The sequence below is a fragment of the Thunnus maccoyii genome, chromosome 14 (assembly GCF_910596095.1).
Source record: "Thunnus maccoyii chromosome 14, fThuMac1.1, whole genome shotgun sequence".
Lineage (NCBI taxonomy): Eukaryota > Metazoa > Chordata > Actinopteri > Scombriformes > Scombridae > Thunnus > Thunnus maccoyii.
In genome coordinates this window covers 29,536,473-29,562,063 of record NC_056546.1, presented here as the reverse complement: position 1 = coordinate 29,562,063, position 25,591 = coordinate 29,536,473, and the positions used below count along the sequence as shown (strand labels likewise).

General features: G+C 39.4%; 1 protein-coding gene across 7 annotated transcripts; it reads left to right on the top strand.

Annotated features, from left to right (window-relative positions):
* The first annotated feature begins 10,655 nt into the window (after nt 1-10,655).
* LOC121912090 (core histone macro-H2A.2) lies at nt 10,656-25,318 on the top strand. Of its 7 annotated transcripts, none has more exons than XM_042434166.1 (9): nt 10,656-10,843; nt 12,814-12,986; nt 13,741-13,847; nt 17,265-17,462; nt 18,587-18,691; nt 18,811-18,910; nt 19,001-19,090; nt 21,375-21,549; nt 24,790-25,318. In XM_042434166.1, the coding sequence occupies exons 2-9, from the start codon at nt 12,815-12,817 to the stop codon at nt 24,953-24,955; spliced, it is 1,113 nt and encodes a 370-aa protein (XP_042290100.1). In that variant the 5' UTR covers nt 10,656-10,843; nt 12,814; the 3' UTR covers nt 24,956-25,318. The 7 variants fall into 7 exon arrangements, with proteins under 7 accessions (XP_042290100.1, XP_042290099.1, XP_042290097.1 ...); XM_042434165.1 differs by having other exon boundaries at nt 12,809-12,986; XM_042434163.1 differs by having other exon boundaries at nt 10,656-10,863; nt 12,809-12,986.
* The last annotated feature ends 273 nt before the right edge of the window (nt 25,319-25,591 follow it).

Genomic DNA, 25,591 nt, shown 5'->3' with positions numbered 1-25,591 from the left:
CATCTTAGAGATTAAACGGCTTTCTTCCTCCATTCTTTGAGGGAATTTGTTATTTTCTCTGTTTTTTATACCACATTTCGGAATGATATACAGTATGTTTTAACTGGTCTACAGCAAACATTATTCTGTTTTTCTAATCCTCTTTCAAAGTTCAGGCAGACATTAGCGTGTAGATAAACACCACTTTGACTAAACAATCTAAAACATTAGGTAAATAGTACATCCTCTACCATAACACTCCCAGCAGATGACGTGTTCACAGCAGATGTCACCAGAAAAAGACAACCTGGATGTTGCAGTGATAAATAATCCTCATGCACCTACAGAGAATCATCATTCACCATGTACAACATGTGTCTGTTGCATGGATACAAGCTAAAACTAACATAAGGGAAGGGCTTATTTTCATGCTAAATGATTAGCCAGATCCTCAAGGATAGCATGGAGTCATCCTCTGAGCCTGCCAGTAGATAAACCTGTATAGACATAGCTTTCTTGTTCTGTTCTATCCCCAGTGGATGTTCATTTGTCAAGGTACCTTCATGATCATCATTTAAAAGCTCAGTGTTCATGAGGCTGCTTGATCATGATGAAGAGAAGCATTTTGGCAGCATTATAAATGGATACAAACAGGGGAGATGTGATATTATTATTTGTGAAGTATTGGACTGCTGCTGTGAATGTTTCCTGTGTGAAAAGTACACATTTTCTGTTATTCTATCCTAATCATGTTGGGATTCCCCTTTGAAGAGGGAGTTATTCGAATCCAATTTACAAATTTGTCAAAATTCCCAACATAGCCAAAATAATGTGGACACCCAAACAATGCATATGTACACACGGACAAGTAGAACAAGTCATTCAAAAACATGGGCATTTATTTGTTGCTATAACAGCAACCACTCTTGTGGTTTCAGGCTTTCCAGCAGATGTTGAAACCTGGCTGCAGGGATTTGCTCCCATTCAGCCACAAGAGCATCATTGAGGTCCAACACTGATGTTGGGTGATAAGGTCTGACTTACAGCTGGTGTTCCAGTTCATCCAAAAGGTGTTGGATAGGGTTGAGGTCAGGGTTGTGCAGGCCAGTTCTTACACACCAAACTGGAGAACCATTTCTTTGGAGCTGGCTTTGTGCACAGGGACATTGTCATTTTGAAACAGGAAAGGACTCAACACAAGCTGTTGCCACGAACTTGGAAGCACACTATTGTTTTATATCATTGTATGCTGTAGCATTAAGATTTACTTTAATTGGAACTAAGGGACGTAGCCCAAACCAGGGAAAAAGCCCCAAACCAACAGTACTTAAAATTATACTCTATTCTGTTCCAATCTGTTTCATTATAGTAATTCAAGCCAAAGTTATTGGTTTTAGCTTGAATTGTGGCTTGAAGGACTAGTATGGAAGATGCCAATGTCTCAGTCCAGACTGAAATATCCTGATGGATAGATAGGTTGCCATGAAATCTAGTAAAGTCAGTCATGGCCTCCATTACTTTTCATCTAATACCCCCAGCAGGTGGCTGTTTTTAGTTCAGAGTGAAATGTTTTGTCAACTATTGGATGGTTTGAATGAAATATGTTACAGACAGTCATGTCCTTTTGCATTTAGTGCCATCATCACGTCAAAATTTAAATTTATCTAAAATTTTATTGACCAAAAAAACGAATGACATTCCCATCAGCCTTTGGTTGTCTCTGACCCTGCTGATACTGAGAATGAGTCAGTGAAATCACACAGTAAACTACAACTTGTATGGCCAGCTCCTGTCAATCCCGACTCACTGCATAACATTTATTGCTGTGTTAAAATTCAAATCCAACAAAACAGCCACCAGCAATACATTCCATAACACAATTTCCTCCTTCAGCTTCAGAGCCAAGGGGACCTGGTCCAGTCTTTTCAGCACTAGGCACAGGGGTTTTTTAGACTGCCTTCTGTATCCAGGTGTTTTCTCCATTCACAGTGGATGCTGACTAAGAGTGTCCATGCCCCTTTAGCTAAGGGGCTCTGGGGCTTTTCTCCCTCCCTGAAGCATCCCTTAGAAGAGTTCAGACAGCAAGGCTGGGGAAGCCATCTGCCGGGCCCCTCTGAAGAAGGATGCTGAAGCAGGCAGCATCTGCTACAGCAGTAACTTCTACTCTCTTACTGTACCTATGAACAACACAGACAGCATTGATCACATCCTGTAGGAAAGTGGATCCAGCATCCTGCAGAATCTCCCACAGTGACTGAATCTGTATGTTAATACTCACAAGTGCACAAGGGCCTGCCCATCATGATACAACAGACTAGCCTGGTATCGCCAGACTAATTTGTATCTGCCAGAGCAAATAAAACATGAGCTCGGCAGATTTGTCCGGTTCCCAGGCTAACAACAGACATCTGGAGACAGAGATTCCACAGATCTGGAACTTTTTTGTCAGTTCATCTGATAACCACAATCACAGAAAGACACAAGAATAATTCTCCTTGTAGTATTCTCTATATGTACAGCTCTTTGTTCTACAGGAGTTGTACCCCGTCCACTGCAGCACATTCATCAGTCTGGCAGGCTGTTGCAAGCATACTTGAGGACAATCTGGATGATATTTTAATGTTTAAATCATAAGGACAAGCTGGGCTGATTGAGCTGTTCCCAAAAAGTCAGTTAAAAAGGAATGTTGGCTCATTTAAGGATGCACATATGTTTCTGTCATTGCCTACGGGAGGCCAATCAGAATTTTGGGACATGATTAACTTTCTTCTTAAGCTACAACACAGAGATCACTGTATGTATCAGAACTGCTCCACTGACATGGAATGGAAAAAAGAAGGACTAGGAAATGTTTACTATCAGAGCTTTTTTGTGCTGCTATTTCTGATTTTTCAGATTTTCTGTTTGATTATGTTTTACTTACTTTACCATAAACTTGCTATAATTTCATTATCATTATATTTTATTATTATTTATTTATTTGTGTGAGGTGTAAGGTTGTGAGGCACAACTACTGATACTTGTGTCCTTTCATTGCTGTTTTTTACTTTTGTGAAGTATTTTGGGACAAAGACACAATAGAAATAAAATGAAAATTTGGTTCCTTCATGAGGATCACTACTGTTCACAGTCTGCAGGAAGCTCACAGCGTAGTGTACTGTCCCCAACACTCTGTGCCACTGCAGGTGAACCTTCCTCCAGTTCACTTGCAGCTTCATCCCACCTGTGAAGCTGTAAAATATTGTTATTTTATAGTTTCACAGCTTATTGTCAACGACTAACTAACTAATGACTAAAATTTAGTTTTGAAACATTTTGTCTTATTTCATCATTGCTCGTCATTGAGTCTGTACCTTTTTGAAGTCACTTTTTGCATTTCTTTTTAATATCTTAACATATGAATTTTTATTTGATTAATATTGTGCTTTGTTTCCATGTCTAATTTCTTTTCTACTCTTCCAATGATTCACTGCATTGTTGCTACAGTTCACAGACTGTCGTCCACTAACTCCAACACACTTTACCATTGCAAATGAACCTCTGTCTTACGGCTTAATCCAAGCTGTGTGGTATCACCTAAAATGGCACTGAGGGTATCTTATTTGTATATTAATGACCTCTATGTATTTCTTATAAAATAATTTTTCTTTTTTTATTGAATCTGTTTAGCAAGAATGTCACTATTTCCCAGATTACAAATAGGAATGTCATCATAGCAAACACTTACTGAACATTATGAATTAAAAAAATATGATTTTGATTTTTGACTTTTGATTATTTAGGCATTATGATTACCCAGGTCTAGTTTCCTTTTGTTACTGACAGAAGGATTCAGTATCTTAAAAATGTAGATAATACATTTCTTTTTAGATGGATTCCAATGTCTTCCTCTTTTACTTATCCAGATTCAATCCATCAATTAAGCTTTTGTATCTCTTCATCATTTACTGTAGAGTAAAGTAGTGTTTTGATTCCTAGCTTTAGGTCATAGGCACCAGATAATTTACTCTGGCTGTGTTGGAACACACTGCCCCAACTCACCCAAGGCTATACTGTTTTCACCTCTACAGCTTGGAAACCTCTCACACTGTCGGTATTCACAATTATTTTGCCCAGTTTCCAAGCAGCTACACCTTGCCAATGAACACTCATTCACTCCCTCTGTTTAAAAATCAACAGCCAGGGTTATTTCTGACACTGTATGTCTTCCAACACTTAGCTTTTACAGACTGCAGTGTATTCAAAACCAAATACAAACGGAAAGAGCAGTAGAGCTTAAAATTGATTGGCAGGATGAAGTTTTGAGCAGGGTGTATTCCATGTCCTTAAAGCACATGATTTAAGCTAATCCAGTTTAAAAGCAGCCCACCTAACTTTATCCTGTTTGGATGAAATGAATTGAAGCTGATCCTGTTGGCAGTCCTGCAGACACAAACACAACCCTCCCTCATGCTAATTATGATATTAAATCATTATTTCCTATGGTTCTCTTTAACAGACTGAACCCAGTTACAGACATACCTGATGTTGCCCTTTAGTCAACAGAGGCATTCAGTCAGTCCTGTACTGACCTCTACTGGTAAAGATGAAATATAACAGCAGTGAAGGCAGCTGAACAACCAGCACTACATGCGGTAACAAAAGTTATCACATTCATGTAATGTAAATCTACATCACACAGTCATAGCTCCTTCTTAAGCCTCGCGATCTAATGATTGCCTATGTGATATAAGAAACTAAATGAAAATAATTAAATGATCTCTATTAAAACAGAACGCCTTGTTACTGTTCTCCAGCATACCACAGGACAAATTCTGCCAAATACTGGTACCCTGTTTAAACAGATAAATGGACTGTACTTGTATATTGCCTCTCTAGTCTTTCGACCACTCAAAGCGCGAGCGCAGATCAAACCTGCTGCAAGAAATTTGGTGTTTAGCTTGATAGTGATTTAAGTTTTGAGCAGCATAACAGTAATAACATTTAAATGTCAAAGACACATCTTACATGCTTGTATTTCCTGGACTGTACCATACATGGACACTTTTAGTGTGGAGATCATTTCAGAAAAGGTCCTTGCATTTTTAAACCATTGAAAAATGATTTCAGTAACATTTCTAATTGTTTTCACAGCATGTTTAAAGTCTCTCTCCACTCTGAGATGTGTTTTGCTTTTCCTTAACTTTGATTCTGAATGTCACTGTGCAGAATGATGCATGGTAAGGAGCAGATCTTTAATTGTGTGTTGTGTATCTGCTGTCGCAGGGTATTTTGCTGACTGCTTTTAGTCCCGTATGAGCCTATAGTTATGTTGTGATCTTTGGGGAGATGGTAATTTGTCTGATCCAGGGTCTCAGCTTAAAACCAGAGGGGATAGAGCCTTTTCATGCAGGACTCAAGGGCTCTGGAATGACCTGCCTGAGGAAATAATGCATGCTGACTCAATAACATCTTCAAAGTCAATAGACAAACACATTTTTTTTTCTAAGAGCTAAGTTTTAGGTGTTTTTGTTTTCTTTTCTTTTGTTTTATTTGACTTGAATTGTCTTTTTATTCCTTTTATTTTATATATCTGGAATTTGTTTTACACACTTTATATTTTCTGATTCTTTGTCAGTTCCACATACTACTACAGATTGCTGTATTATTATAGGTTGCTGTATTAATATATATACTTTTACCATCGATTTTCATTTGCTGGATTTAACAAAGTACTTTTTAACCTGAGTTTTCAAAGTGCTCTATAAATAAAGATTATTATCTACTATTCATTGAACACAATTATGATAATGTTCTGGTGTCCAGTTTGGGCACACACAGCTTCTCAAATCTGGTGTTCCGCTGCCCTCTATGGACTCTTTAAAGGCTGCCTGGTAGTTCTGATAACTCTCAGTTTTAATGGAGTCAGTATCACTACTTTTCATCGTTCATTAATACTGTCAGCCTGCTGCAGGGAGCTTATACTGGCATTCAAAAGTAAAAAGGCAAATTAGAAGTATTAAAAAAAACAGGCTTGGACATGGATTTAATTTAATTGGATGAAACTGTATTGATTCCTGTGGAGAAATAATTCTGTTGCAGGAGCAGATTTCAGCATGGGAGAAAAAAAAGAAACATAATATATTGTAAGTGCACAAATAGTAAAAATAATGTATTTGCTTCAAGATTATGTGTGGTATTTACATGCACATGTTTTAATTAGAGTGCTATAAACATGCAAGCAACAAATGTAGATAGCAAACCACAGGTAAGAAGAAAGGGAAGGAAAACAAGTAAAAGATTAAACACACATACAAAAACCCTGAGCAGTGAGCTATTCCACCCACTCAGCCCTGAAAGACGAATTCAAACTAAAATAATGAGATTCATTTGACAGATACAGTAGCAAACCAAAACAACATCCTCAAATGTAATCCATTTATACATTTATGGATAAGTAAATAATAATTACATTAATTTATATTCACATACATACATAAAAAGACAATCTATTTATCAACAATATGATGCATATGTCAACCCTGCACTGGTAACCTCCAGGTACTTTATTGTCTTTATATCAAACAACGAGCTACAAAACAAATAATAAAATAAGGGCATCGTGGAAGCCCAGTGATTGAGGTGCATACCACATTATTGCAGCGTCCCCAGTTTGAATCCAGCCAGGGATATCTGTTGCACATCATACCTCACTCTCTTTCCTGTCTGCCTCTTCACTATCAGCTGTTCACAATCTTACATTCACAGCTTTGACTTCCTCACAGGAGCTGCTGATGAATAGTGGTGGAAGAAGTATTCAGATCCTTTACTTAAGTAAAAGTGTCAATGCAGTAATGTAAAAATACTCCATCACAAGTAAAAGTCTTGCATGAAAAATCTTACTTCATTAAAAGTACATAAGTATAATGAGCTTGATGTAGTTAAAGTATTGCAGTAAAAGTAGTGGTTTGGTCCCTCTGACTGATATATTATTATATATGACATCATTAGATTATTAATAGTGAAGCATCAGTGTTAGAGCAGCATGTTACTGTTGTAGCTGCTGGAGGTGGAGCTAGTTTACACTACTTTACATACAGTTAGTTTAGTCCAGTGGTTCCCAACCTAGGGGTCGGGTCCCTCCAAAGGGTCAGCAGATAAATGTGAGGGGTCGTGAGATGATTAATGGGAGAGGAAAGAAGAAGAAAACAAAGTTCTGATACACAAATCTGTTTCAGTTTTTCTCTAATCTTTGATTTTTGCTGAAATATTGGATCATTTGAACATTTATTGAAATGAAAGCATGTGAGAAGTTTAGAGGGAAAAATCACTATTTGGTGGAGCTGTTAACAACTCATAGACATGTGAAATGTGACCCCGACTACACACTGCTTTTTGTAAGACGTCAAAAGCCAAAAAGATTGAAAACCACTTGTTGTTGTATTTTAAAAGCTTGTTATATTATCCATTGTGTCAAATATTCATCTGAAAAGTAACTAAAACTGTCAAATAAATGTAGTGGAGTAGAAAGTACAATATTTCCCTCTGAAATGTAGTGGAGTAGAAGTATAAAGTAGCATCAAATGAAAATACTCAAGTAAAGTAGAAGTACATCAAAACTGCACTTAAAGGTCCAGTGTGTATAATTTAGTGGCATCTAGCAGAATGGACTTGGCAGAAATGGAATATAATATTCATGCGTATGTTTTAATTAATGTATAATCCACTGAAATTAAGAGTTGTTGTGTTTTTGTTACCTCAGAATGAACCCTTTATATCTATATAGGGAGCGGGTCCTCTTTCATGTTGCACCGCCATGTTTCTACAGTAGCCCAGAATGGACAAACCTAACACTGGCTCTAGAGAGGGCCTTTCACATTTTTCATGAATTTCGTGGCCACTGTAGGTTCTCCTACATGCTTGGAAGGGGAAGGGGAGGAGAGGGGTATTCAGTTGGTTGCAATCTGCAACCTCTAAACCTAGATGCCACTAAATTCTACATACTGGTCCTTTAAGCACAGTACTTGAGTAAATGTACTTAGTTACTTTCCACCACTGCTAATGAATGAAAGAAATAAACACCTCACTCACTACTGTGGATTATTGTGACATTATTGAGACAACACAGATTCTGCATTTGTGTTACAAGACTTGAATAATGGAAATACATATGTGTAGACAGTCAAGCTAGTCCCAGATGCTCTACACCCTGGCAGAAAAAAAGAGCATATGATTAGGGTTTATGTTGATTATATGTTACTGCCAAGCAACACAGTCATCAAACTCACCACAGCATAAGTGCCACATACATTAAGGAAGAGACATGTGCACATCCCAGTGAACATGAACATAGTCAACAAGAACTCATGGACACATGGTATAACATGGTATCTATATGGCCCACAGATTAAAATATGAACCTTAATCCCAAATATCATAATTTTTGCCATTTCCAAAGTATAAAAGTATTTGACGGTACATTATATTGTCTAAAGTATGTGGGATTTGCTCCCATTCAGGCACAAAAGCATTAGTGAGGTCCAACACTGATGTTGGGTGATAAGGTCATTGTTCCAGTTCATCCCAAAGGTGTTGGATGGGGTTGAGGTCAGGGCTCTGTGCAGGCCAGTCAAGTTCTTCCACACCAAACTGGGAAAAGCATTTCTCTATGGAGCTGCATGGGTGCTCTGTCATGTTGAAACAGGAAAGGAACTGAAACTGTTGCCACAAAGAAAACTGTTGTTTCATATCCTTGTATGCAGTAACATAAGATTTATTTTAATTGGAAGTTATAGAGATGGAAGATTTGAAATGAATTGATAAAAACAAATCAAAGAAAGAAAGAAAGTTAAAAACAAAACACATTGTAACATGTATTTTCTTCTTATGTAAAGGGATGATTACGCATCTTCAAAACTCTTCACACACTTGACAAAACAGCAACAATTATGGACCAAGCTGTGAAACATTTGCATAGTTTTCACACAGAAAGCATTCAGTGACTACAACCTTCAAATGTCCTCAATACTTTTCTCACTCAAACAGAAACAAGCAACAAAACTCTGTGGATCTGCAGCACATTTTACATGTTTACATCCTCACTTTAAAACTCTTCAGTTTATGTTCAAACACTAACATGTATTCATACAGACAGCAATCTGCCAAATCATAACCACACTGAAATACATCTATATTCAACCGATAAACAAGATGTGGTGTCAGAAATAATGAGAAAAGCTTTCCTGCTGCATTTCTATGACTCCTTCCTGTTGAATATGTTCTATAGAGAGCTACAAATCTTACTGTATTTACACAATATACACACCTCTTACACTATCAAATTAAAACACAACAATAAAAAAGTGATTTACTGCTTCACAGACTGCCATAAAAAAGATGCATCCTGTGTTGCCTGTTGTTAGTGTTTATTATCTCAGTGTGTTGGTAAAGCTGAAGATGTGGACTTGTAATAGACATGTAATCAATTGTAGATTTTCCTCTAGAGGCCTGTTTTCAGGCCTAAATAATTTTTCAGCAATTCTTAGTAAAATGGTCCTGCTCAGCTGAGACTATTCTATTACTAAAGATTCTTCATTATTGCTCTTTGTCTAATTCTATGACTGCAGAAAAAATATTCATACAAATCAAGAATATAGAAACACAGAATGCAACAGTAATGTAAAGTTATTTTCAACACACCTCATATAGTATGTTGCACAGACCTACTCTGTACTTGTGAAGGCTTGACATAATAAATATCATACCTGATATATACATTCATTATACTATATTGATGGTTGTGGGGATTGTCACAATCTGTGTTAAACTATTTTAGTTATTAACACAGTGGACAATTCAAAATCTCAAGGACAAACTTTCCACACTGATTTTCATGCATTTCAGAACAAAATGAAAATCAACTGTTTTATTTAGATAATGCATCACATTGTATCTGTTTTTATTATCAAAGTTACATTATGAGCGTGTAGTGATGCAGCAGTAAGTCCAGACTGATTTGACAAGTCTGCTCAGCTTAACTGACAATGTAACTGACAATAAAAGCAGACAAGATATCACAGTAATATGTGACTTAAGTAAAGCTGCTGCGAGCTGATTTTCATGCCATACTGAAATATTGAATGTGAATAATATTAAAAATAGAAATAAAAAGCAGTATGACATTCCCTTTTAAATGGCCAGGAGTGATGTACAGTAGATGTGATTTGTATAATGACTGGTGTGGTCCTTGATTAAAAAGATAACCAATGCGATATAAAGAGTCATATCCTCAATAAGTGAATGTGGCTGTTATCCCGCTTCATGGAGGTATTGGCTTTGACACATCAAAGATGGAGTCAATGGATCTGATTGGCTGCTGTGACTCTCTAAGTCCCTTGTGATTTTCCCTCTGATGCATCAAACAGGCTGGCAGGATCATCTGTCTGATTCACTTCTCCCAGTCTGCATGTTGAAGGAGAGCTTTTTATATACAGTTACACTACCTGTTAGACCTGGAATCACGCCGACCAGGCTGTGTGTTAGGTCAATCCACATTCACTGTAAATCACTGACGAATTGCAGGAGGAGGGGCTGGAAAAATGTGAAGTAAAATTATAGGCTGACTCTGAGGCCTGATATTAAGCCATTCTTGGGTACAATTTTGGATCTTATGGCGCTTGTAGAATAATGTATTCATATATATTTCTGTCTTCTATGCCTTCAAGCACAATGCTATCTTTATCTCTAAGCACATCGCGTTCCTTTCAACCAACATTTTTCCCACTGAAGCCATGTTAAGGGGGCGTTTTCACTGAATTTTTCCCCTTTGCAGCATCAGTAGCACAGAGCCAGCCTCCGACCAGACTCCGCTGTTCCTGCTTGCTGTGTGGGTTTTTTTTTCCTCAGGTTGGGAAACAAGATTACGCACAAGGACAGCAAATAAACACAACCAAAACAAAACCCGCCGTCTTTTCACCGGGGGGGGATCCGTCTGTCGTCCGTACAGGAGCACCTCGGGCCCGCGCGGATTCGCGAGAGAGGACAAAACAGGTAGAAACTTGGAGGATTTTTCATTTTTCATGCCTCGGCGCATATCCGGATTGACGGGGACGCTTTACTTTCCATGTCTGATGAGATTACACACATGCAGAGGATTGGAGGCTACATAAGAAAGGAAGCAGGCGGGCGGGGGCATGTTTAAAGAAATGGCTTGTTGCGGTTAATGTCTCTATTATAGAATAAAACGCTAAAGTGTCTCACAGAAGGTGTAAGTTATTGAATAATTTTGTGTACCTAGCTAAATTCAGCTAGCTTAAATGAACATATTTGTCCTCCGCTGAATTCGTGTTAATAAATAATTCCACTTCTCCGTGTAAACTAACGTTGCCGTGACCGGCTGTGCTACTATTTAAACAGCAGAAAAAATCCCTGTTTAACGTCTGCGTAGCTACGTCGAGGAGGTGTTGCTTGCTTCCCTGTAACGTTTGACTCTGTAATTACAGTAACGTTTGCCTACATGGCTCCGGTCACATTCCCGTCTTTTTCCACTCGGTCCGTCCGCCGAACATGGCACGGTCAAGCCATATCCCTCCACCTTTAACGCCAGCGGTGAGCTGCGTGTTAGTTAGTGCATGCATGTAAATGATGTGTGAGCTCCAGCGGCGCTGCTTACAGGCCGCAGCCGATCAGACCGCTCACTGCTGGGACTTGTTTATATGGAAACCTCGGGGGAAGCGGTAACCTTTCCTCCGTTACATCCTCGGTCAATATATGGCTTAAAAGAAAAAGAATAACTGGGCTACATTATGGCTTCCTAGATACAAGTTGTGGACGTGACGTGTTTTTTCACTAGAACTTTACTATTCAGTTGTAAAAAAAAAAAAAAAAAAAAAGTCAGAAACATGAGTCCAAATGAATGTCTCCCTCGTGCATATTTGATGTTAAGCAGCCAAACAACTCCAGACATCTTCGTAAATTAGTGGATATTAAATATATGAAACACTGAAGGTTTCATATGAAACCAGCTTCTCAAGTCCTTCCTCATTCATTTTTAACCATGTTGGAGGATCAGCTCACCACGTTGGTCTGATATTTGGAACAAACAAACCAACAAACAAACAAAACTATAGTGGTGTGAAAAAACAAACCAACAAACAACACACAGGACTGCAGCACTGACTCTGAGATCATGGCTTCATTATTTTCTCTGAGAGTTTGGAAAGTTTCGCAGCTTTGGAGAGTTGACATTGAACAGATAGTAGTGAAGGTATTTAACCGGCTTATTCCAGTATTTCCAGACTCAACTAACTTAAATCTTTAACCCAATAAAAGAAAACAAGAAATAAAGAACTATAGTTATATAGTTTAAATACTATCGTTTTATTTCTGCCACTGAAGATAAGTTTTTACATGTTCACATTACAATATAAAATTGACAACAAACATAATTGAACGGTTGAATGAATCATTTATGACTAATCCAATCAAAACATTTTAAACACTCTGTGGTGTGGTCACAACGTGCTGAGCGTTCAGAGAACTTTGACTCATGATTCAGTATTTCATAAATCCTGTCTATGATCCTGCCACCTGCTGTATTATACCTACATACTTCATTTAACTGTCATTTTGTATACACTTGAATGAAGTTAATTATCCAATGCAGTCACAAGGATTTATGGGAAAAGTAGTTCATTAACTGCAGCACTTCCAGTCAGTCATTGTAAGTGCTACAGTAATCTCCATCATGGTTTCATTTCTTTGGCAATTAAATCAAAATATCATTAGATCAGTTCAAGCCAAATGATATTAAAAAAAAATAAAATAAAAAAATGTTGTACTCTGTGTCCAGAGCAGGATGTCAGCCAGAGGGGGAAAGAAGAAGGCCACCAAACTGTCCCGTTCAGCCCGGGCGGGTGTCATCTTCCCTGTGGGCAGGATGATGAGGTACCTCCGCACCGGCACGCACAAATACCGCATTGGCATGGGTGCGCCCGTCTACATGGCAGCAGTCATCGAGTACCTGGCAGGTAGGGGAATGTCACATGATTGGATTTATCATACCTGTGTCCACTTCAGCTTCAGCGTCTGTAACATGTTTCTGCATGTGTATCATTCCAGCTGTTAACATGTCTACACATGCACATCTCCTGTCCATCTGCTCATGTGCTGAAAATCAAACGTGCGCTGTATGGTGTAAAGTTTCTTATTAAAATCCATTAAATGAACTGTTTTTCATATCATATCATTTTACACATTGACATATTTGTTCCTACTTTTCATTTTTATATGTTTGTAATGAATGTACCAGTGTAATAATCCTGGATTATGTTGTGTTTAATATCCATTTCTTGCAATATTATTATTATTATGTACATATATATATATATACTGTATATGTTCGGTAATAACTTACTTAATAACATTTACAACATGTAACGCTTAACATGAGAAAAAGATAAAACACACACACTTACAAAACACTACAACTTATTTCAGTTGTCTTCCTGGATTACCATCTACAAAGCACTAGGATCATAAATTATACATTTATGATCAAATTGAATTAGACAACAAACATCATGTTTAAAAGAAGAGGATAGTGAAAAAACTTGGGTTAACATGTCTTTGTTGTGTGTGTGTGTACAGATCACTGTTACAACAGTCCACATGTAAGATAGTTGGGTGTAATCCTCTCGACTGCTGTACTTGTGTTCTTGATGGGCTGAGAGTCACACAGTGGCTGCGTGTCTGATGGCTCTCCACTGTTTTCTGTCCTCTAAGCTGAGATCTTGGAGTTGGCAGGAAACGCAGCGCGAGACAACAAGAAAGGCAGAATAACTCCCAGGCACATCAAGCTGGCTGTGGCCAACGATGAGGAGCTCAACCAGGTAACACACAACACACTGCTCTACAAGTGGCTGACCGCTGTTTGTGTGTAGGTGTTTACAGTTTAGGTAGTAGAGTCATCACGTGGGCTAGGTTCATTTCATGAGCCAGATGGCTTTTAAAAAGGAACATAATTTGGTGTTCACCCGAGTCCTCATGCATCCAAACTCTGTTGTGTGTTCTGCTAAAAGAAAACACTGTAGTTTTTACAGTAAACAGAATCCTCTTGAAGTCGCTGTCAGTTCACAATATAGTGAAGAGAAGAGTGAGGGGAAGCTCACCAGGACTTCTAAAGTAAGTGACAGAAAGAAAACTATAAACTGTTTGTTATGTAACAGATTTTTATTGTCTGATTTCCAATTTAAAATATTGGTCAAAATAACCACCAATAAATTCATGTAAAAAATAAAAGTAATGAGACCTGCTGTATACATTTTTTATTTACAGAATGATCATAGGCCCTGTTTACACCTGGTATTAACACGTGTCTCGAGTGATTCGATCACAAGTGGACAGCTTTAAGCACGTCTGTTTACACCTGGCATTAAGAGAGAGAGAGAGTTATGCACGTCTCCATTCAGAGACACTGTGCACATTTACACACAAGACACAACAGCATAACTTCATTGATTATTTAAATCTCCAACACACCGACAGCAGCGGTCAGGATATAATGTTCATTAATGTTCTGTGTTCTTCTACACATCCAAAGCAGCCGTCCTCCTGATAGATCCTGAGCTCATCATGTCGAGCAGCACATCAAAACTAAAAACTGTCGTTATCAACTTAACTGGACAGAGGAAACTATGCAGCTACGTTTAACTTCTGAAATGTTTTTTTAGACAGATAAGCGAAAAATTAATGGTTCTATTGTAATTGTTGATTTGAAGAGGGAAACCGGTCAGGAGAACATGAAAAACAGCAAAAAACGGGACGTTTTTAATTCACATGAAAAATGAAATAATTTGTTTATCCTGTTATCAGACCAGTTGAACAGCTTTGGATGGAGGGTCCTGTGTCTAGTCTGCTGGAAAATAGAGAACATCAGTTGATTAGGTGGTCCTTCAGTATGGTCCAGGACGCATTGCATTTACACTGCTAAATGAATGTGGTCACATGTGGCCCAGACCACCTCCAAATGTGGTCTGAATGATTGGATCTCAATCCGTCCTCAATGCGTCTTGAGTGCGTTCACACCTGTACTCAGAGCTGTCCACTTGTGATCAGATCACCTGAGACGGATGTTAATACCAGGTGTAAACAGGACCACAATTAGCTACAGCAGCAGAGCTTAAAGGGAAAAATCACCACTGTGAATATGATGATTTCTTAAAGCTATGTCACCTATGTGGTAGAAATGTCCAAATGTTTTTGAAATTGATGCCCTATGACTAGAGAAAACTGAGAAAAAGGCTGTAGATTCCCCATACTGCTCTTGAGGGGGAATCCTACAACAACCAGAATGCACTGCGTGCATCACGTCCACTCAGACTAACTGTGTCTACTGATGGTGTGTTTATGGCCAGCAGAGTGGCCATTTAGCAAAGACTGAACAGCATTATATCTCTTTACTGAGGCTTATTTTCATTTACAAAACGTTTAACCTCATCCTGTCTGGATATATTGTACCAGTGTGCAAGGATCATAAAACAAACAGTGCACTGAAGTCAGTTATGTTGATCATTACAAACTTATTGAGAGCTGCATGGCTGCACACAAGCCAGAGCCGCCAATGAATAGTCAAAAAAGTCAAAACACCTCTGTGTCTGCTGTCTCCATTTGAGCTTGTTTTGGGGAACAATCGTGGATGAAGTGGTGAAAAACTGCAACCAACCACTGCGTCTTTTACCTATTTCTGACAATGATGAGTCAGACCCCGGATTGTGCTCAAACTGGATGCAGGCACAAAAGTTAACTTCAAATTAACAGGTAGCTTAACACTGCTGTTCACTGTTCTGTTTTCAGAGTTAAAATCCGATATAAAGTTCTGTCAGAAAACACATTCAGGTTTACCAAAGCACCGCAAAGCAGAGTTTTCAGTCTGTCTCCATTCTCTCTGACGATCCTCACCGGTCACTGGTCAATGCTGCAAAGCTTTCAGCTTTCTTTCAGCTGCCGTTGTAACGCAGCTTCCTCCTCCACACTGTTATCTGATTCCACAGCATGATATGCAGCCTTGTATCATGTCACTAGTTTTCTTCCAGATATGATGATATTTTAAAGTATTTAGTAGTATGATATTTTAGTGTCTGATTTTCCCTACCGCTAGTGGGTTTTAACGTTCCTTGAAGGCACCACTACCTATACAGCCTGTAGTTCTTCCCTGACCCCAACTACTGAACGTCACTGTACGCATCAAATGATGACGCTGGTGCTGGAAGAACAGATTTTGCAGCTGTGCCCCAGAGACACAGAGACTGTATAGTTGTTTTTCACACTATATCCCTAATTTGGATCAATTGAGATAAGGTTGAAAATCAGCAAAGTGGTCCTTGAACAAATTCAAGTATTTTGCTGACCAGGAACTGGATCCAAAATGGAAGCAGATATCAGAACATCCCTAATCTACACATCCAGCACACACACACAGAGCAACATTAGCATTCATTTGGACTCATCCAGCAAATATAAAGGAACTGATTAGTGCAGCTTTAAATGAGTTGTTTGCTTGCTCACTGGTGGGAAAGCGTCTCCTCACAGGGAGTGAAGCTGAAAAATGGAAGAATCAAGTACAAATGGGCTCAGAGAACGCTGGACTCACTGACACCCCCATAACCCCAGCCCACATTCAAATGAGTGACACTCCCCAGCATGGTCTCTAAGTAATGAAGACCTCAACGTTCAAAGACATATCTCTCTCTGCTCTCCGGGGTTGCCAGTGGATCAGGTTGCCTGCTGCACCTTTAACCTCATCTAGTCATTACAAACATGTTAAGCAGCAGATCTTTGTTCACATTCTCAGAACTTTAAAGCAAAGATGGTAGAGTTTACAGAGATATCTTGTGTCGGGGGAAACCTTTTGACAACATGTCTAGATGTTGAACAAGACATTCATATCTTTCCAAAGATGCAGCCATAAGAAACGGTGTTTGAATTTTGTTAGAGTTGCAGAAACACTGTTACGTTAGTTACTGTCCTGTCATGATGATGTGACATTTTATTAGAGTCTTTCCCCTGGAGTGTGAGGCATGTGTGTGGTGATACTGTAGGTGTCAGCTGACAGCAGGTGGTGTGTGTTGCAGCTAATATTTCAGAGGGTGTGAAGTACCCCAACACTGAAGTTAACCTCAGCTGGGAACAACCACAGCTGCTACACACACACACACGACATATCCGTGTGTGTGTGTGTGTTAAGTGTTATTGTATGATGTGTAACAGTCCACAGTCAAACTCTATTTCTGAAATGTCCTCTCCGTCAGCTTTTGCGGGGCGTGACCATATCAAATGGAGGGGTTCTGCCTCGGATCCACCCAGAGCTGCTCTCCAAGAAGAGGGGAGGCCGGGTGAAAGTGGATAGCCAGGCGTCCGTCCCCGAGAAGCAGGAAGAACGCTCCAAGAGCAAGAAACTCGTCAAATCCTTCAAAAAGGTCAAAGGCAAACGAGGCCGCAAGCCAAAGGTTGGTCCGCTCAACATAATGATTTTGGTGGTTATTAAGGCCTCAGTATACTTCCAACAAAGTGCCTTCTGACAGAATCTCTGATGATGCGATCAGAAAAACTAAAACTATTTTTGTAACAAAATCAAGACTTTACACAGTGATTGGCCAAGTGTGCAGAGGTGTCCAAAGTAGTGTTCTTCACACAGCTGCTTCTCTCACTTTTCATGTGCACAACTGTCCCAACTGTCGTGACTACAAAGACACACAACACACAGAATTGTAACCTGCCGTCTGGTGTGGCCGAAAACAGGTAAAAGACTTTTGCCTGTAGACATGAGTCATACAAACCAGTCTGTTAGAAGCATACTGAGGCCTCTAGTGCTGCATGGAACACATCAGAAGCTGATATGTTGATAACTTCTTTCATACTGTTATCTATTATTAACTTCCTGTCATCACATAGAAAATGTCCAGTGCAAAGACACTCATGTCAAACACAAATACACTTAATTCAATCTATTGAATTTCTAATTTCTGTTCTATTTTATTCCTTTTCATCATGGCGTTCACTGGAAAATGTACAATATTAGTGTGAATACCTGAGTTTCAGTTCAGATTCAATACTTTTTGAAATAACAGCTTGGGAAATGTAAACATTTTTTAATCTCAAGTCAAAGTCCACTTTTTCTGGAGCTTTCAACTGCATCTCATGGCAGGACTTCAGTCAAGATGACTGAAGTCAAGTTCATGAGATGTTCAAGTCTGAGCAGCTCAGAGATCAAGTCCAAACACATGAAACTGAACTCAAGATGAGATGTGGTTGAAAGCTCTGGAAAAGGCCACTTAGTGCTGCTTGAGTTATGGTTACTGATTAGTTCAAATATTTCCAAGGTCAAATAGTTAAAATTTCCAAGGTCAAAAAAGAACTTTCATGCTCAACATACTAACTGATTTTTGCATATAATGAAATCTGCCTAACTTGTGTTAAATGAAGAACTTTGACCAAATCAAATCAAGTCTAAAGTTAGAAAACTTTCCTGAGTGCCACAGACACATTTCTGTCAATACTAAAAAAGATTTCTTTAATCCTGTTGTGATGTAAGTGGGGTTTAATTGTTTCATTTTTCCTCCATCTGGCAAAGAGCACAGACAATGACAAAGAGTCTGTACCAAACTCCACAGTGGAAGACGGTCCTGGAGACGGATTCACCATCCTCTCAGCAAAGAGCTTGTTCCTCGGACAAAAGGTAACACTGAAGACCAGAGCTGAGGCTGCTGATAGTTCCTGTGTCAATATATATCATGTCACATAAAGCATATACACAATGTTGTCTCACCCGATGCTGATGACTGTGTGAATCCACAGCTTTCACTAACAGAGAGTGAAATCAGCAAAATCGGAACAATCAAGGTGGAGGGGATAATAAATCCGACAAATGCAGAGATGGACCTCAAAGACGGTGTAGGTGAGGAGGCAGTGTTAACATGTATTTTATATTCTTACCAAGTTCTCAGATTTCCTCTGCTCACCTGCTGCTGCTGTGTTGTGCCTGTAGGCAACGCTCTGGAGAAAGCTGGAGGCCGAGAATTCCTGGACGGAGTCAAAGAGCTGCGGAAAGCACAGGGGCCTTTGGAGGTAGCATCAGGTACGCGGGAAGCTAGTGCTGTTTGACAGGCAGTTTGAGATTAGTGTTTTAAATGGAGCCTCAGTGCCAACTGATGCTCCACTGTGAGTGAAGGGACATAAATGTGCTGATCCATCCCTGCACTACTGTCTACAGGCTGTTTAATAGCTTCCTTCCTGCTGCGCTCGCTGCCCTCCATCAACACCTTTCACTGACAGATTATTGTTTGGTTTCTCTTTGTGCTTTTTAAAACTTTATGAGTAATGAATCCAGCAGATTGACATGAGCAGACAAAAACAGAACAAATGCAGCAGTGTGAGGAGCTGTATTAGGGGCCTGAAAAAATAGAAAATATTATAAATATAGAGTGGTCAGTACTGTGTCACTGCAGTGCCAGACAGAAATAATGAATTATTAGATGACAAAAACATCTTTCTAAAGCAAAGTGATCCAACATTACAAAAGCGGATGTTGGTCAAGCTGATGTGCAGGCGTCTCCACAGAGGTAGAGGACAGAATACATTCCATAATAGGTGATGTTCACCTGCACTCCAACTTGCCTGAAAATGCTGATCAGCTGCTACTTTTAGTTTTATTTCATTTTTTTCTCAGTTTTTTAGATTTTGATTTGAATTTTGATTTTGTAACATTTAAACTGCAGTCTTTCAGATGAAGGTGTTACAAGTCCCCCTGTGGAGAACAGACTGTCTGTACATGATTTAATTTCTTTTGTACCCCTGAGAAGAATCTAGACAAGACAGACAAGAACAGTGGTGAATATGACAACTTCTCTTAAAGGTGCAGTGTTTAGAATTTTGTGGCATCTAGCAAAATGGACATTGCAGAAATGGAATATAATATTGATAAGTATGTTTTAATTAGTGTATAAACCCATGAAAATTAGAATTGTTGTGTTTTCGTTATGATGAGCGTTTTATATCTACACATGGAGCGGGTCCTCTTCCACAGAGCCTGCCATGTTGCACAGCCATGTTTCTACGGTAGCCCAGAATGGACAAACAAAGCACTGGCTCTAGAGTTGGCCTTTCGGGTTTTTTGTGATTTTTGTGGCCACCGTAGGTTCTCTTACACGCTTGGAGGGGAGGGTGAGGGGAGGGGTACTCAGTTGGTTGCAATCTGCAACCTCACTGCTGGATGCCACTAAATCTTACACACTCATCCTGTGAGTGTCACAAGATAAAATATGTTACTTTTGCGTCTTTATTATGAAATCAAACAGAATAGGTTTGCAATCAAAAAATAGATTTGAGAGTAAAACTATTGACACTGCAATCAAAAAATATTTTATTGCAAATAAAATAAATTTGTGATTAAAATGCAGAAGTTTCATTTGTGAATCCAGAAGTTTTGCTTGCTGTTGAGCTGCATTTCGTGGGCGGGACCTACGTTGAAAGATATAAGAAATGTCTCTATTGGCCAGTCTCAAATGGAGTGACAGCTTGGCAACATCCATGTTAGTAATCGAGAGAGGGAGTTTTGAAGTCCATGGAGAAGACAGAGTGGGAGTGGAGACAGAAAATTAATGCACAGGTACGTTTACACATAACTTCTGTCCTAGTAATCGCAAGAATGTTATGTTATGTGCATGTGGATTGCTTTTGTTTAACAATCTGTGATGTTGTAATTGGTTGCAAGCAGGCTGACAAAACAATATGAATTTTTAACCCACATTTCAACATCACAGATTGTTAAACAAAAGCAATCCACATGCACCAGTTCAAACATAACATTCTTGCCGTTACTAGGACAGAAGTTATGTGTGGACATGGATGTTGCCACTCCGTTTGAGACTGGCCAATAGAGTCGTGTTTTACATCTTTCAGTGTAGGTTCCGTCCACAAAATGCAGTTCAACAGCAAGCAAAACTTTTGGATTTGCAAACCAAAGTTTTTGATTCACATTTTAATCACAAATGTATTTTACTTGCAATAAAACATTTTTTGATTGCAGTGTCAGTAGTTTTGCTTTCAAGTCTTTTTTTTTTATTGCAAACCTTTTCTGCTGGATTGCACAGTAAAGACGCAAAAGTAACTCCATAAAAATGTGTTGTGACATGATTAACAGAATAGGAAAGCAAAAGACACAAGAAATTTATGTTACGCAAGATAATGTTTGTTTTTTCTCTTCAGGCCTCTAAATATATTCATCTAAATCACTTACTGGATTAACTGGTCAAAACAAATGCAAGTAGACGTTGGGAACCACTGCTTCCATCACTCATATGTGCCACAGAATGAATGTATTATAAGTTCAGACTATGTGTTTGTGTGTGTGCATCCTGCAGTGGCAGTGAGCCAGGCCAGTGGGATGGCAGCGCGCTTCATCATCCACTGTAACGTCCCTCAGTGGGGTTCAGAAAAGTGTGAGGACCAGCTAGAAAAGACAGTGAAGAACTGCCTCTCAGCAGCAGAGGAGAAGAAGCTCAAGTCTGTGGCTTTCCCTTCACTTCCTGCTGGACGGTGAGGACTTGCTGTACTTCAAACCCTCTGTGTGTCAATCAGTGCTGTAACTGTAAAGGTTTGCTTCACTCAAAGTTGACAAGCATGTCAGGAGAGCCGAGTTCCTCCTGACTTTGAGAGTTGACGTCTGTCCAGCTGTTGAGAGGCCCCAGATGTTAGTTTCAGTGCACTTTGAACATAACAAGAGTCTGAACTGTCAGATTAACATGAAGACTACAGCAGCATGAGATTTATTACACATTGTGTTTCTCCACCCTAAAATCCCCATAATATGTTTATTATTTAATCATCATCTCTCACGCAAAGAAAATAAAGTCAACTATAAAACGCTGTGAAACAGCCAGATTAAAGTTGTTCTCAGATCACATCAGTCTATAAAAACAATTTTCCCCCTCACAGTGCAGTTGGCAAGAATGAAAATATAAATATATAGCAAAACGCTTTACATACATGTGTGTTGAGTCTTGTAATTCTTTATAAAACACTCAGCAGAGTTCTCTATCTAATGAATTGATGATAAAATGTAAAGTGGATTTACTGTGAGGAGCAGATGGTCATTCATTAAGACTTCAACAGCAAAACAGGTTTCAGCGTCCATCAGTGATGCAATCTGAGAGAGAACAAACACTCTTCTTCCTTCATATCATCACTTTTCATCTCACTGCTGTTCTGCAGCAGCGACAGAGTTCCTGCTGTGAACCAGCTGGCTCTCTCTGTAACTGACCTGTCATCTCTGAATGAAGCCATGAGGAGCATTTATGTCACTTAGGTAAACAGGTAAACATTTACCTGTATCTTTAACAGATAGATGGAGGCAGCACACTTACATGTAACATGTATTACATGTCTGAAAAGGGTTATAACAGTTGTGGTTGGTTGTTTTGAATATCAAGAGTTGTCCTGTAATGGCTGCTGGGGTTAAAGGACGTGTTCACAATTTTTCTTAAAACAACAGTCAGGAGCCCAAATGAACATTGAAACATGTTTTTCTTGCTGTAATCATTCCTCCTGTTCATACTGACCATTAGAAGATCCCTTCATAATGCACTTACAATGGAAGTGATGGGGGACAAAATCCACAGTCCTCCTTCTGTGCAAAAATGTATTTAAAAGTTGATGTGAAGCTAATATGAAGCTTCAGCGTCCAAATGAGTCAAATCAGGTAGATATCTTTCAACGTTACAGTCTTTTTAGTGCCAAAGTCCCTCTTTTTGTTACTATACTTCCACTACAGCTCAACAGGGGAACACTGTCTGAGGAAACACAAAGAGGGAATTTGATGCTAAAAAGACTGTAAATGTGTCAGATATCCACTTGATATGACTAACTCAGACTGCTGAAGCCTCATAAACTTAGCACAAAAAGTAAGGAAATTTGTGTTTGGTAGATTATTTCTTTGTTGTAACAATGCCTCTTGGCAATAAATCTTATACCGTTAGGAAGCCTGTTTATTTCCCTTTTAAATAGTGCCACATTTGTAAGGAACATGCATTTGTGCGATGAGCAGCAGAGCCGAGTATGTGGGTTGCGCCCATGAAAAATATGCCAAATCTTCTCTGCCAATGCCAAACAGCTTATTTTGCTGTTGCTATTGACTCTTGTTTTGAGCTTCTGGTACCCCCAGGTGCTGCCAGGAGGCCTGCCATGACTGCCCTTCACCATCAGGCCCTTTTGCGCTGGTGTCGGCAACACGTGCACTGGAACATGTGGAGGGATGTTATGTTCAGCGATGAGTCCAGATTCTGCCTACGGCAGTTGGATTGTAGGGTCAAGGTGTGGAGAAGATGCGGAGAACGCTATGCTGATTGCTGCACCGACAGAGTCACGTCTTTTGGTGGAGGCAGTGTGATGGTGTGGAGCAGCATCTCCCTCACTGGAAAAACAAGGCTTGTCATCATCAGAGGCAATCTCAATACAGAGAGATATCGAGATGAGATTCTGCAACCAGTGGCAATCCCATATCTCCACAGTCTGGGACCGAACTCTGTCCTCCAAGATGACAACGCTTGCCCCCACAGAGCGGGGTTTATCAGAGACTACCTCGAGAATTTAGGAGTGGAGAGGATGGAATGGCCTGCCAGCAGTCCTGACCTCAACCCCATTGAACACTTGTGGGATCAGCTTGGACGTGCTGTTCATGCCAGAGTGACCAACACAACCACGTTGGCTGACTTGCGACAAATGCTGGTTGAAGAATGGGATGCCATCTCACAGCGGTGTGTGACCAGGCTGGTGACCAGCATGAGGAGGAGGTGCCAGGCTGTTGTGGCTCTGTATGGTTCTTCCACATGCTACTGAGGCTCCTGTTTGTTAAATGAATAAATTAATAAGTTAAATTGCCAATATGTCTTGTTTCTTCAAACTTCAATCTTCTAATCCACCAAACACCAAACAAGAGTCAATGGCAGAATAAGCTGTTTGGCATTGGCAGAGAAGATTTGGCATATTTTTCATGGGTGCAACCCACATACTCAGCTCTGCTGCTCATCCCACAAATGCATGTTCCTTACTGCAATGTGGCACCAATCAAAAGGGAAATAAACAGGCTTTCCAATGGTACAAGATTTATTGCCAAGAAGAATTGTTACAACAAAGAAATAATCTACCAAACACAAATTTCCTTACTTTTTGTGCTATGTTTATAAGCTTCACACTGTGGATTTTGGCCTCCATCACTTACATTGAAAGCACATTTGAAGGGGATCTTTTAATAGCTAGTATGAACAGGAGGAATGATTACAGCGAGGAAAACCTCTTTCACTGTTCATATGGACACCTGACTGTTGTTTTAAGACACATTTGAAAAATTATAAACCTGTCCTTTAAGGCTGTAAATAGACACTGCATGAAAAAACACAGCCTCCATTTGAACAACCAGTCTGTCGACACATGATCTTTGCAGCCAAAGAGTTGCCGCCTGATAAAATTGAGAGTTGTAAAATCTTGTCTGTGCAGTGTTTTGGTGATGAGCTTTAAAACTAATGGATCTGGACTTCCTGGAGAATGTGAAGATGATGTCAGACTGAATGAAGTTGAATGAAATGAATGTAAAAGCTGTTGGGTCACAACCACAATTTCATGCAACTTTGAAAACATCAACAGCAGTTATGACAGTTGTGACATTTCACAGTTCATGTACATGAGTCTTCAGCAATGAAAACACTGTTAAAAAGTCTTTTATTGGCGGCTGTTGCTCACTACAAATTCGTTTGCCATGTCTAACCTGAATCTCTTTTACAGGAATGGGTTCCCAAAGCAAACAGCCGCCCAGCTCATCCTCAAGGCCATCTCCAACCATTTTGTGTCGTCCACCAGCTCCTCTCTGAAAAACATTTACTTTGTGCTGTTTGACAGTGAGAGCATTGGAATATACCTTCAGGAAATGGCCAAGCTGGACGCCAAGTGAGGATTCCTGTTTTAAGGGGTGTTTTTCTAACTGTTGTTTGTTGCTGATGGTGTAGATAGGTGATGACAGTAGAGGGTTTGATGTGGAATTTGTCTCGGTAACAGAGGAAAAAAAATATTTGTGAGTGGAGTGCTGTTCACATTTATGTTACACTGTCCCTTCAAGAGATTGCATTCTTTATCAATTAGATAATTTAAATCCGTACAGTCTGCCATTATGGTTCCTTGTTTCACTGATGTTTTTACATTCCATGTACAAATATAACAGTTTTTTTTCCTGGCCTCTGTAGTTTCTGATACAGTTAGTTTACTAAAAAAAACTGTGGTTCTCATTCTGCTTTGAAATAAAAACTCAGATGTTTTACACCAGAGACCATTTTCTTTTGTCTCACTTAAGAGGATATTGTTAGAGGAATGACTTGATTGGAGAAAGAGTGTTAGATAGCATAAATCACTTGTACTTCTACTACAGAACATTCTGAGGCTATAACAGTAGCTGACAACCTGACTGGTCAAGTGAGGAGAAACTCTTAGAGGATAATGGATGTGTTAGTCTATGTTTTTCTTACTGTCAACAAATCCCATGTTCAGACTCAAACAAACAGTGTTAGTCCGTCTCTTATACTTCCTGACTCCC